The sequence below is a fragment of the Sprattus sprattus genome (genome assembly GCF_963457725.1).
Source record: "Sprattus sprattus genome assembly, chromosome: 20".
Classification (NCBI taxonomy): Eukaryota; Metazoa; Chordata; class Actinopteri; order Clupeiformes; family Clupeidae; genus Sprattus; species Sprattus sprattus.
The window spans coordinates 12,873,616-12,887,229 of record NC_137918.1 but is presented as its reverse complement, the minus strand read 5'-3'; the positions used below and the strand labels follow the sequence as shown (position 1 = coordinate 12,887,229).

The following is a 13,614-nucleotide window of genomic DNA, read 5'->3' as shown; positions in this document are numbered from 1 at the left end:
TGAAATTTGTCACACTGATTGGAGACAGTCCCTACATTTTTAATATAGAAGTTTCACATCTGTGCCACTAGGAAATGCCTGTAGAAAGGAAATGCCCACATCACACTGTCGATTTAAACACACATGAATGACTTTGTTTTAGAAATAGCTTGATAACACTTTATTTACAGAAGATGTATTAAGTGTAGTGGGCAATTGACTGTAAAAGGTACATGACCTAATACATTATGAATGCCTTAAGTTGGATGAAAATGCTCCTGTAAAAGATTATAGAGAAATGGGAAATGTGTTGCAAAACATACTGGATATCAACTTTACAGACTGATTAGTCATCCCTCAGGACTTTGAGAGGGAAATGTGTACTTCTAATCATCTGCTGCATGATCTTCATCTTTAAGACTGTGAGAGTTATTAGCTAATGATGGCCTTCCTTTACCACCAAAGTGTTGCACAAATTCTGCGAGGCTGTAGACTTTCCCCCAGCCAATCTGGGCGTCCATACTGATGAAGGAATCCAAGTTCATTTTAGACTCTGCAAAATAACAAACAGACTGAGATGTAACCCTGTTGTATGCGATGTTTAAATAAATAAAACATTTCATGCAGACCATCCTACTGAAACTTCATACCTGCTGTCTCTAAGCAGGGGTAAGAGGGTGGAACCATTTTCCAATGGCCAGCCTCATCTTTCATGTGTGAGCGATCAGAAGCAAAGCTACTCAGGAAGGTTTCAGCAGGAATAACTCTCAGTTTCCTATTAAACACAACGGAAGTGAATATTAGAAAGAATAGAATCGAATAGAAATAGATAGAAAAGCCTTTATTGTCATTGTATTTCCATACAACGAAATGTGGAGTGCTTCTCCTGTAGGTGCGACGAGGGACAACATATAACACAACAACAACAACATATAACACAACAACAACAACAACATATAACACAACAACAACAACATATAACACAACAACAACAACATATAACACAACAACAACAACATATAACACAACAATACAGCTAAAAAAAAGTGTGTGCAAAAGAGTTTGGAATGCTTCTTGTTGCTGTACCTCCAGTAAGATTCCTTCAGACCGTGATCTGAGCGGAAGGCCTCCTTCTCATACGTGCTCAGTGTGCAGGGGAAAGGAAGTGTGGTGTCCAGATCATACACGTAGCTCTCTCTGTTCCCGGTATGCAGTAGTATGACATGGTAATCCTCAACACAAAAATGCGAAACACAAAACAAATGCAATAATTTGTCTCACGTCCGTTTATAAAAAAAGACTTTACAAAATCTTCGTTCTTACCCACACTACGGGCTGATCTCTGTGACAGGATTTTTGCTTCCAGAGAGGAACCTGTAGAGAGACAACACATTACTCTACATCAGAGACTTGAGATGAGTTCAAAACTTTTGACCCAAAGCTAGTGAAAGTTAACTTACCATTCTCCTTTCATTAGATATGAAAACTGCATACACATCTTGAATGCAGTGTTGATGTTGTGCTTTGATATATTCACAAAGTTTCCAAATATTTTCCTCACTGAAAAAAGACGTAAAAATCCAATTAGAAAATCTGCTTATGTTTCCAGACAAGCAACGTTTGTTTACTTACTATGCAGGTAAATGCTAGTACACAATGACCTCAAATTGAAGCTCAACAGCCAATGTTAGTACACCCCTCCCTTACTGGCTGCTGAAACTGCGTGTTGATTGGCTGAAACTGTTTATTGATCAGTCTGGGCAGCTATATTTCTTTCCCAGTTACAGAGTTAGGAGTAGGACTGTGTACTTGTGTGCACCGAACGTGTGCTCAGAATCTCAGGCCACTTCTAATGCAATTAGAGGTTTGGGGTGGGCACCTTTTCACACAGCGGACTGTACTACAGTATAAAGCTGTTTTCCTAGTTTGAATGTATGATTGATACGTCTATTCTTGCACATTACCACTCTACATACAGTTGCACACAAAATTATTTTCACATGAGGAAAAGACTTTGTTAAAGAGAAGTTGAGCTTGAAAATATGTATGCATTTTCACGCACTCTTACTTGCAGATGATTATTATGTTTAGTGTCCGGTATGCAGATGTGTACAATTTACCCATAGACTTTCAATCCTGTTTAAGATTTGGGTCTGCAGTGCATCCAAAAAGCTAATGTTTGTATTTCATGTAGTACTTCATGGTGCAATTTAAGATATGCTTTGAATCACTGTCCTGTAGGCTGACTGGCTTCATTTAATTACATCCTGAATTTGTTGATATTTAGTGACCTACATTCTTCCCTTTGTTCATGCAATTTCTCCTTTGTCACCAGAAAGGCTACTAGAACAACCCAAAACAGAATAGATTCACCCATAGTGTCACACTCAGTCATCAATGGGTTCTTTCAATCAAATGCTGCCATTTTACCCCAAACACAACTTTAGTGATTATGGCCAAACAACACCATTTAAAGTAATCTGTTTACAGCCCATATTTACAAAATGACAAAGTCTTAACTAGATTTTGCCTTGCATAGTCCTACTGAGGCGAACGAGGCCTATGTTGACGTAAATAAGGGACAGTTTGCTCATGCAACACAATTGCAGATAAATGCTAGTTTCGGATTCTCAATTAGGCCCAATTAATAAAGTAAATGTATGGGTTTCAGGGCTTTCAGGTTCAAACTACGTGGAGACAACATTATTTAAATCAGGATTTGTTCCACTTCGTTGAAGAAGGAAAAAATATATACACTGGCGAGACTGTGTGACATTCATATTGAGTCCAAACGGCTCGCATACGCAGTTATGAATTAAATCTGTCGAAACACCGTGCTCGATGCTAGTAGTACAGACAAGTCTTCAACCTTCTTATAGCATGGATTGCAATATATAGAATAAATTCGCTTCCTAGTGTAGTCCGCTTTAGTGTAGCTCTATCATTATATCAGGTAGAGCTGGGCATTTCGAACAGGTTCATTCTCGTCCACGCTGTCTCCACTGGTTTCTCCGACGCCTCTGTGCAAGAACTATGCTATCTACATGCCCATGGTTCGTATTAAATATCCTATCGCTCTTCATTATTACTTGTAAATTACTTTCATGTTTAATCAAGGAATTGACTGCAAATTAATTTAACGTGATTCATAAGTCAGAATGAAGTTTGACCCATTTCGGAGGGCATTGCTCACCCCTGCCTACTTCTAGATCCGTCAGACTCGCAAATATTAACTCACCAGTAACAGCTTGTGTAGACACAATCCTCTTTTGATGGAGTGATGATGACATACTCAAACGAAAGGTCCTGTTTATTCATGTTTTCCAATCACCAAGACATAGAGTAAGAGTTAGCTCAAGTAATGCCAGTTACAACAAGCATTTGGCCACATATCTACAGTTCCTCAGATCAAATTATTTCTGTGTAACCGAGATATGGGTCCGTACTGAAAACAAGGTTTATAGGCCACTTCGACGGGTTGCTTCTGTGCTGCACTGGGCCAAAGTGCTGCACGGCTTTTCCCAGCATGCATTGTGCCATAAGGAATTGTTTTAATACACATTGCTTTGGTACTCGTACACTACTTTAACTTTCCATATTTTCGTTACGGCGGCCTATGTATTAAAGTTAAAGTACTTTTTGGAAGATTCTGAAGAGCCGTATAATAAAATGAGTGGTAACCCTTAACGTGAACTATAGCGCTAATGGTGTCTATCTGAAATCGTTTCCGAAGATAGCAGAACACTCATGGTTCATTTCAGATCGCATAAATCTTTCGCCTTTTACTAAAGATTTCCGTGGAGTGGACCACTATGAGTTTATAGTAATTTTTTGACACCCTGCCGTACGGCGGGGTACCCCTTCTTGTGAAAAATAATGGTGGAGTGTTATCTCTCTGAGAGACTAATGCGGACATTCAGGGCTGGTACTGACAAGGGAAAGAGCTTTGCCTGGCATAGCACAGCCGTACGTGACCTGAGTTCCCTGTGGTTGAATGGTCTCTGGAAAGCGTGGTAGTTGTACTTCAACAAAGGTAGACTACTAAAGGCCACACTGTTGGGACACCGTACTTTCCCGACTACTCACCGCACCGTCTTTATATCGCAAAACATACCGTGTATTAACCGCAGTTTATTGAACGCTACGTCATGTTGTCAAGTTGTGGTTCGAGCGCTACTAACCATTTAAAAGTTGTATGAAGCAGGGATGCTCATTTCAAGCAAATATAGCCAAGGATAGTTTACACCCCCTTGCACACACACACACACACACACACACACACACACACTCCATTGGCACTCACGGTGAAAGCCATTTCTATAGCATGTATTAAGTGTTATGGCGTGGTGTGGGAATGGACGCTAAACGTTTACAGTTTTTTTCAATCATTATCACACTTTGTCCATGTACACTTTCTCAAAACACTTAACTCGTCCAGCATATCAGTAGACTATGCTAACTAAATTGTTGATTATTTTCCATTGCTTAGATACAAAATGCAATCAATGATCACTTCTTCGTAATTCACTTCCCCGAAATTCCTGGATACCTGTGCAAAGTCATGTTATTCTGAGCAGGCTGCGCCTCGGCAGGCGTCCACTAGGAGTCGCCATTGGTCAACACAGAAAGGTTTGTTAGAAACACAGAAGAATGGACAGATTGTTACCATCACTAGGAGGAAGTGCTCTGTCAATCATCTAGTACTGCATGAAATCAGTGGCATTTGGCATTAACCAAACGGCACTAAGCGTTAGTTTGTTGATTACTGGTACATACATTACTACACAACTTATGCTCCTGATAACGTCACATTGGCCAGACATTTCAAATTGGATCAGAATAGGTGTCAAACATGTTTATAGGCCTACACACTGTGAAAAGGTGTCAAACATGTTTCGTAGGCCTACACTCTGTGAAAGGGTGTCAAACACAACATCTGATGTGGCGTGACAAACATGTTCTGCACATTTTATTTAAGTTTTAATCATGTCCTCTAGACGTTGACTTTGACACATTTATTGAACGTGTATAAAAAACGTTACCAATAGGGAGGGAAAGCAATTGCATAATCTTTGGTGAGCTGAGTACATGACTTTAGTTGTAGTCTGTTTATGAAATGACAGGAGCAATGTGTACAAACACTGAAAAATAGTTAGTGCCTCACAGATAAGAGGCATCACTCAAATAGCTCTGACTGATATGGCTTTTTTTCCCCTGAAAATTCAGTCTATGGGATTTGAAATGTAATTGTGCTCGTGAGCGCCACCCAAGGGGGCCAGTACTTTGCACCTGCTCTGCTCCATCTTCAAACCAGTTTCATCACAATTGTAAATAAGATGAGGTTTGTCCCTCAGCCCAAGCTCCTTCATGATGGCGGTGAGCAGGCGGAAGTACCTCTCAACTGTCCATTTCCGCCTGATGATCACCCTCTGGCAGGCGTCTGGCAGGCGTCCATATTGAGGGTTCAGCCAAGTGCCCCCTCTTGAACCCAAGCCACCACTTCTGACCCAGTGGTGGCATGATGATGTTATTTGGGCTCCTCTTCCTCTTCATCACATTGGCGCATGCCAGAAACCGCTGTTAGGTGAGCGGGTACCCATGCCTGCAGCCACCTCCACCAGGGCTTACACCATGTCCTCTTCTCTCAACAATTTTTCTTTGCGGAGTAATTTTTTGTAAATATTTTACTACAAATATGCCTTTTGTATACCATGTTCGTTGTAGAATACATATTTTTTTAGCCTTTGTGGAACGCGATGTTTAATGAACAAAATCAAGAACATAACATTTAAAACATTAGTTTATTATTTGTTATCTTTACTCTCTCACATGTACTTAGATATGTTTTTTTGTACTTGTTGGAGTAAATGTAATGCAGAATACTTTTCACTCTTACTCAAGTTCATATGGCTACAGAGGTCTCACTACTATATATTTCATTTGTATTCACACGCGCTCAGCGTCTGGCCTACATAGTCGACTATATACGAAATATACGTAAAAATAGACGCGGCATTGGCCAATGGTTCGTACTGCAACAGCGCAACTATATTGTACAGTGCGCTTGCTTGACAGTGGAAAACTATGGAAGTCAATCTCAAAACATTACACACTAGCGACACAGGATATATATTTTTGTCTTGCCGCATGAAAACTTCCGGTACAAAAACTGGAGAAATGTCGTCAGAGTAAGAGTTCAACAAAAACACAGATATGCTTGTTCAGTTGAACTCTGTTTTTAATCGAGAGGCATCCAAAAATAATCATACTACACTTCCTTGTTCCAACGAAATAAAAACCGAAATGAATGGGTTTTAGTAAAATCGGTGAAAATAAAATGTGGGCGAAACAACCTTGGTAGAGAACCTAGGCAAACAGATGGTGCAGGGACAACGTACACTCGCATTTTAATTAATATAATCGAATGCGGGATCTCTCATGCAGTTATTTAACTACAATGGGTGTAATCTGGTTGATTTTCAAAAACTCCATTCTTTCTCAATAGGTATTTTCTTTCATTTCTACAATAATGCTAACCCGCCGCAACAAAATGACGATAGCCACTCCCACACTCTTCTGCTGGCCGCTACTTGGCTGCTTTCTCCATCCTAGCGCAACATAACGGGGTTTCAGGAAGTAGATCGTCATGACGTATCTTACTCCGCCTATTAAAACATATTTCTTTGGTTAGCTTTGGCGAAGGTTTTTTAGCCGTGCTGCTATCGCTAGTCGTGATAGTATCCAAGCAGCGGAACAGTTAGGTAATAACCTTTCCAGTCATATTTTCTTTGTTGTATGTTTGAAATCGAATAGTGATGACTACAAATATAGTGTCTACGCATTTCCATGTATCGGTTACTTGAATATTCTGAAAACCGTTGCTTTTAAGGCTATCACCATGTGGGCAGTATAACACTAGCTAGGATAGCTAGGAAAGCTAGTTGCCAATACAAAAACTGTTGTGTTTAGTTTCCGCGAGTAACAGTGACCAAGGTGTGTTAAGTGTGCTTTAGACCTCACCCAGCGAGAGGATACATGTTAATCATTTGTCAGTCGTGTGTTGGACAACCACACGAAAGGTCCGTGACGTTATTAGATTCTAAAGATAGATGTAATTTGATTGATTCTGATTGCACAATAATGCCGATAGAGAAACCGGTTGAGTCCGGCCACTCCGCCGCTAAACAATATGCGGGATGCTAATTTACTTGTCTAATCTGTCTCTACAACCAAGTTAAGTCCATAAACCAGCTGTCGGTATGATCATTTCTAACACAGAAAGGCCATGGCTCGTGGGCAGCAAAAGATTCAGTCCCAGCAGAAAAACGCCAAGCAAGCTGCAGACAAGAAGAAAGGAAAAGGACCAGACCAGAAGACCGCGGGCAAAGCGGCTTTGGTGCACAGCTGTCCTGTTTGCAGGGTAACTAAGTATTATAATCTTTTTCGCGGTCCATATTTGTTGGCTTCGTTTCAGTGAGATATCGAGTTCCTTGAGTGTACATAGTTCCTTTCCAGCGTTTGTCCTTATATGTCCCTGCTGCTGATGCTTTCTATGCTTTGTCATTCAGACACAGATGCCAGATCCTAAAACATTTAAGCAACACTTTGAGAATAAACACCCTAAATCGCCAATGCCAGCTGAGCTAGTGGACGTGCAAGTGGATGCTTAGGAAACAAGTTAATAAATAAGGTAAGACCATGCATTTGTAGAAATGTTGTTGCATGTAACACTCATCTAACCCTCTGCAATTGTTTAACCTGATGTCATATGTTGTATATGCCTTACAGACCCATCAGAAGGAACTGAATCAAGTCAGACATGCCGGTGAAGAGTGGAATGGACCTTTGGAATATGTTTTCCTCAGTGCTAGTGGAAAGACTGGACACCTGGGGTAGATGTTCACCAGAGCCTCCTAAAGGGCTTAAGCACACCAGCACTCATTTGTATGAATTGATTTATATGCAATCCTATTCATGGTGATGAATTCAGGCTCAGTCTGTTACTCTTCACCATACTGAAAGATTTTCACATGTTCATCCCACTAACATTAGCCCACTCACTTGCATTCCATCCCTGACTTTTTCTGTATCCCACACAGTGGACATGCAAACTCCTTATATTGACAGTTAGTCCCAGGACAGTATTTTCTATGGCTTTAAAGGTTGCCCAAATAGTTTAAGACAAGATTCTCCTTGTGATCAAGTTAGCCTAATTTTTCTTTTTGACCCCTTGAGTTCATTGTTGGGGCTGACTAATGAGACACACTTTAGAATCCGGAATTAGGAAGCCGCCTCCATGTTTTAAAAACTACGTGATATCTGTAAACGTGATTTTTATTTTGTAATGTGTGTACTGTAACAGCATTGTAGTTTGTGTATTGATTTCAGATCTGTCACCTGGTTGCTAATAAAAGAGATTCTGGGTTATTTTAGACGAAGGAAATGCACACACGATTTGCACATTTTGAGCGTCAATCTCTGGGAAACGAAAAACTAAATGGTGGGAGTTAACTCATTGGGATTTATTGGTTTGACATGATTGTCTTAAGAGTTAAAAAGAAATGCCTCCACATAGTAAATAGTTTCAGCATTGTCAGAATGATAGGACAAAATGTCAGTTATCAGCACCCTGAAATATCTTAGATTATCCATGTCAAGCTAAAAATTCGCCAGGTCCACCTATTTCCTGCGTGTTGGAAATGTACATAAAATATGTTCACGTTTGTTTTTTCATGGCTGCAAACCTGAACCAAAATGCTTTGAAATAAACACCTTGTTGGTTCTGTGGCTATCAAACAGGTTTGTGTATTGTTACAGGTAGTTGAAGCTTCATTGACTTATCAACCAATCTGTATCTACTTCAGAGGACTTTATGCATGCCTTCTCTTTCTAATCTACTCCTACATCAATATTAATTTTGACCTGGTGTGAGTCATAACTGTGCTCTGATAAGGACACAATGGGCCAATTGCTCAATCATTAGCTCAGGTGCATTTTGAGAACGCATTTTTTAATTAGGACATTGCAGAAGTAGTCTACAGAAATGTACAGCCACTAGGTGTCATATTTTGTTTTTATTAACTCTAAAGTTGATATGGTTGTTTAAGAAGAAATACATTTATTTTCACAACTACACCAGTATTACACCCACTCAACAGTTTGTTGGCTAGTATACATTTATCTCCCCATGTGTGCCTATGCCTTGAAGGGCAGGACAGAGCTACACATGGGCTTTAATATGAACATTTTAATCTTACTCATAGTTTCCAGATTATAAAAGAGTAACCAACACAATGCCGCCGAGCCTTATCCAAAGAGTCGAGACAGATTTCAAGAAGGAAAAATATTTTATTCATGGTTTTAATGGAAAAAAAATGATGTAGATACTGTGGAGAATACCTTACAAAAACCTTTCAAATATATTTGAACAGACTAAATAAATGGAGAAAAAAATTGTACAAGGGTGAAAATAAGGTGTGTTTCTAGAAAAGTGTCAATCAGTGGATGGAACTGCTCCAGCTGTGCATTTTGGCTCAATCACACACCAGCGCTGTTGTCATACTTTTATACCTTTAAAACTTTACAAAAATATAAACATTTGCCTGCATTCTTTTGGTACACAAAATGATTCGATATACAGGAAATGGACTCCTAGCTTCTCAAACACTGCACATTGGTGCGACACCTTTAAGCCAACCAGAGCATCGCGGCTACACAGAGTGAAGGGAGAAGAAGAGCGGCGTCGGCAAGGCGCAGACCTATTTGGCAGTTGCAATCTACCAAACCTGTCCCTTGTAGGATAAAAACTTTTTTGCGGTCAATACCTGTCTTTTTCTAAGACTGTAGAATACATCCCCAGTCAGCATCACCACCACACAAATCTTCACTATGGACATAAAATAGTGATCATAATAATGGTACAGAATGGAATGTATTGTCGAAAGAAGTTGTACCTTTTCAACAGTCAACAGTGTTGTCTGAAAAGATCATAGGAGTGCTGCTCGGTCTGCGAGCTACTAGAGTCAAACCCTCCTATTATTCAATATCCAGGGGATCCCAACACTTCAGATCACTGACTGAAGATGAGCTCCCGCAGGTAGGACTGGGTGAGGCTGCGGAGCTCCTCGAGAGCATAATCCTCAGGCATGGGCAGACGGCCAATGTGGGGGGCCAGGTAGCACAGTGGGATGAGAGGGAGGTCCGATGGAGCGTCTCCCCCCTGTTGCAAAGCCAAGACTGCGCGGAGAATGTTGGCCACTCGTTTAGCCATTTCTGTGAAAAGAGATTCATAACATTTGGGACAAGAACCATATTCAACCTTAAAGAGCCTGACATAGCCAAATGTGCTTCATCACTACAAATGGGATACAGTAACATGGCAAGCATCAGAGAGATTCGAATTTCTGGCTTACTCGGATTGAAATGGAAGTATCCATTTCATGTAACCACCAATATTCCCATTTTATATATATATACATACATCATATATTTCAATCACAGTCACTCCCAGGCTTAAGGATCCTCACCTGACTGGGCGAGCCTATCCTTAGCTGAAACACATGGGAGAAGCTCTATTCTGCTGCAAAGGGACGTCACCTCCGTGTAGAGTCTTTCTAGCTCATAGCCTGGACCCTCCATCTGCACATACAACCCAAACCCGGTTCCATTAATTACACTCAAATATTAATTTGGTGAAAACAAGTGCAGCAGCAAAAATGCTTCTATTGCTATTCCTATGTTTTCCATTATTACAAAGTAACACACATCCAAATGAGTGCAGAGTGAAGGCTGGGAATGATGACTGAATAAAGTATTTTTTTTTTTTTTTTTTTTACAATAAATGAATTGTTTTAGTGGAAATCCATGGCAGCTGGCAGTATTGAAGTCTATCAACAGTTCAATCTTGCAAAGTTTAAACAAGTTGTTTCCGGCAGATCATTCTGTAAAATGTAACTATAAGTGGCCCTTTTTGGTACCTGCTGGATGGACTGCAGTGTTTGGATGACGTGGATGTAGTCCAGGAACACTCTCCCAGAAACATCCCAGTCCTGGATCTGAGCGTGGCGCTCCGGCACAGCCAGACCCTCCAGGATATGCAGGAGATAGTCGTGGTTGTCGTTAATGATGCAGTCTGGAGGGAGACCACACACAGAAAAGTAAAAAAAAAAAATCAGATCTCGTTAGGGCTGTTCTTGATATGGAAATGAGCAGAACACATATAATTATCACCCTTAAACCAGCCACCTTACCCTTGGGTGGGGAGGGGTGTGAGTGACCAGCTTCTTCTGCATATTAAGTGCTGGGAACTTTTGGTATTACAGCAACAGGGTAAGAAATGTTACATGGAGATTTACGCAACCATATGAATGGTGAAACTTAAGTCCATGATTCGGATTCTGTAACGTTATGAAAAGTTTTGTGCGCAACTGCCAATCAAATGTCTCCGCTCCCGTCTTTACTCCGGGAAAGGATCGGAAATGGCTTTTCCGAGTCACTATGTTTCCCATTTACAGATCCTGGACTGTGGAAGACCGTGAGGGGCAAATTACTGAATTTCACCAAAAAGGTGTATGAGATTAGAATCAAGCCTTTAATGCATATAGCTTACCCAAGTGACAGAATCCCCCCCCCCCCCCAAAAAAAATCCCGTTTACAATTACTATGCTGGCACTGTAATAAATACAATTGGTCTTTAGTCATTATGTGCTTGGTGTAAAAATCATGATCTATGATGCCATTTTGTATTGTGTAATTGTATTCAATGGCAAAGGGGTCAAACAGGAAGTCAGAAATGGCATCTTCTGACCACAAGCGCTGTATTGATTCAAAACTATTCTCTTAATCTTCCAAAACCGTGCGACACATACCTGACAGATAAAATGACAATAATCTTGCCATGAACATTAATGATCTTGTCCCTAGGGCCAACTATACGTTTTGTGACGTTTGAAAGTCAGGTGACTTGAAGAGATCATATTAAAACTTTAGTAACTGACTATACTTATTTAATCTCTCTGGCACAGTCTCCTAAGGGTTCACATCACCATGTAATTTGGTCTTTGGGTTGTCCTTGATTTAAAAAGGAGGGATTGAACATCTAGTCAGTGTTTTCAGTTCATGCAGGGTGCATCAAATGGCAATGCAAAAATGAAATCTCAACAGACCAAACCGTCTGGGGTTGCATTTTGTTCGGACTCACATAAAAATCACTTTAGCAAAGTTTTGGGAAAATTCATTGAGTTTTAGAGGTGGAATGCAGCATGTGAAAAATATGAAAATTGGCCGTTTTTATTTATTTTTCTTAAATTTTGTATTTTTTGCACTGGTATTTCCTTCAGGACATGCATATTGTAGTTCTTCTTGAAACCAAACATTGAAACCAAAGCCCAAAGTGGCACCAGAGAATGATATAAAAAATGAACCGCTTTATCATGGCTCCCCAATGGGTAAAAGCTGATGTGCCGTTCCACCTCTAGAACACCACGTATCGCAAAAATATTTTGCATTTATTGTTTTTGCATGGATGGTATCACTTTGAGCACCCAGACAGATCAATATGCTGGAACTGTGTATTTTGGTGCACCCTAGGCCCTGCTCTTTTCAGGTTTTATTTTTAATGTGAATGTGTATATGCAGAATACATGTAATGAGTTACCTGCTGCCAGGTGGTGAATGACCAGGCGATGGCACTGGCTCCAGCTGCTGGCATGATAGAGGTGCAATGCTTCCTGGTGCTTGTCTGACTCATGGCGGGCACGGGTGGCCTTGGCCTCATGGATCCACTGCACGGGGATCAGCAGCCTCTCGGTGAGGAAATGCTCCTTTTCGGAAGAATCCTCCGTCTCCAGTATGGAGCAGTAAGAGCAGAGCATCTCTCGAACGGCTCGCTCACGCTGCCTGGCATGAGAAAAACAGGAGACAAGTCCACAAAAGTTTAACGGACGCATCATGTGCACATCTTTTAGGATTGTTTGGTCAAATGTTATGCAACAGGTCAATGGAACAACTGGGGGTCGCGATCGGTAGCTTCCAAATCTAGTCATGAACCACCATTGAACACTTTCTCCCAACACTAAACCACCATTTAACACTCCCTACCAACACGTAACCAAAGCCCTGCAGTCATGTACCACTATTTAACACTTTCTCCCAACACGTAACCAAAACCCTGCATCCTGCGGTGAAGAAACTCCGGTACCATCACCAAAAATGAAAATGTACAGACATAACGCTGAGTGGAAAAGGGATTTTGATGCAAAGTTCGTATTCTGTTGCTGGTGCAGGGAGGCTCCAGAGATTAGAGCAACGCTACACATACCTTAGTGAGTCTCAGCATTTTTAAAAGGGAGAACACTAAAACATAGCACTTCAAAATCACCTTCTTGCCAGAGATGCCTTCCTTGACAATCAACAAGCCCAGAAGAGGTCAAATTAAAAAAAATTACAGGCCATATCAACTGATCCCTACAAGTGGCCTTAAAACACACCAGGGGCTTGGAGCCAGGGCCGTTGCACTTGATTGTTGGCTTTTGTCTACAGCCATGACAAGATGTTTGGAGCAAGGCCTATTAGCATTTAGATGGCCCCACCCCTCTACACCTAAAGTGACCATTGGTGGATAAAACCATGGCAGCT

The 13,614-nt window shown here is 40.8% G+C and overlaps 3 protein-coding genes across 4 annotated transcripts in view; 1 reads left to right on the top strand and 2 right to left on the bottom strand.

The window, feature by feature from the left end:
• Positions 1-132: 132 nt before the first annotated feature.
• ntaq1 (N-terminal glutamine amidase 1) lies at positions 133-3,393 on the bottom strand. The gene is made up of 6 exons (XM_080858930.1): positions 3,218-3,393; positions 1,440-1,539; positions 1,303-1,353; positions 1,066-1,211; positions 630-754; positions 133-532 (listed from the first exon to the last, which is right to left on the bottom strand). The coding sequence occupies exons 1-6, from the start codon at positions 3,295-3,297 to the stop codon at positions 366-368; spliced, it is 669 nt and encodes a 222-aa protein (XP_080715056.1). The 5' UTR covers positions 3,298-3,393; the 3' UTR covers positions 133-365.
• Positions 3,394-6,609: 3,216 nt separating this feature from the next.
• On the top strand, positions 6,610-8,433 carry LOC308382018 (zinc finger protein 706-like). Its single transcript, XM_080859701.1, has 4 exons — positions 6,610-6,740; positions 7,258-7,399; positions 7,548-7,669; positions 7,768-8,433. Exons 2-3 carry the CDS (start codon positions 7,265-7,267, stop codon positions 7,647-7,649), a joined length of 237 nt encoding a protein of 78 aa, XP_080715827.1. The 5' UTR covers positions 6,610-6,740; positions 7,258-7,264; the 3' UTR covers positions 7,650-7,669; positions 7,768-8,433.
• Positions 8,434-9,338: 905 nt separating this feature from the next.
• nup98 (nucleoporin 98 and 96 precursor) overlaps positions 9,339-13,614 on the bottom strand; it is a 42,847-nt gene continuing 38,571 nt past the window's right edge. For both annotated transcript variants that reach the window (XM_080858817.1, XM_080858818.1), the window contains 4 exons: positions 12,635-12,876; positions 10,956-11,110; positions 10,506-10,617; positions 9,339-10,251 (listed from right to left, as the gene is read on the bottom strand). In XM_080858817.1, the coding sequence (XP_080714943.1) occupies positions 10,049-10,251; positions 10,506-10,617; positions 10,956-11,110; positions 12,635-12,876 (712 nt within the window). In that variant the 3' untranslated portion in view covers positions 9,339-10,048. The remainder of the gene's footprint in view (positions 10,252-10,505; positions 10,618-10,955; positions 11,111-12,634; positions 12,877-13,614) is intronic.

Excerpts from the sequence above, each read along its gene's own strand:
- LOC308382018 (XM_080859701.1), top strand. The coding sequence starts at position 7,265 with ATGGCTCGTGGGCAGCAAAAGATTCAGTCCCAGCAGAAAAACGCCAAG. Across the intron at positions 7,400-7,547 it reads ACAGCTGTCCTGTTTGCAGG|ACACAGATGCCAGATCCTAA; the intron begins GTAACTAAGTAT and ends TTTGTCATTCAG.
- ntaq1 (XM_080858930.1), bottom strand. The coding sequence starts at position 3,297 with ATGAATAAACAGGACCTTTCGTTTGAGTATGTCATCATCACTCCATCA. Across the intron at positions 1,354-1,439 it reads TATCTAATGAAAGGAGAATG|GTTCCTCTCTGGAAGCAAAA; the intron begins GTAAGTTAACTT and ends GTCTCTCTACAG. Across the intron at positions 533-629 it reads CCCCTGCTTAGAGACAGCAG|AGTCTAAAATGAACTTGGAT; the intron begins GTATGAAGTTTC and ends GTTATTTTGCAG.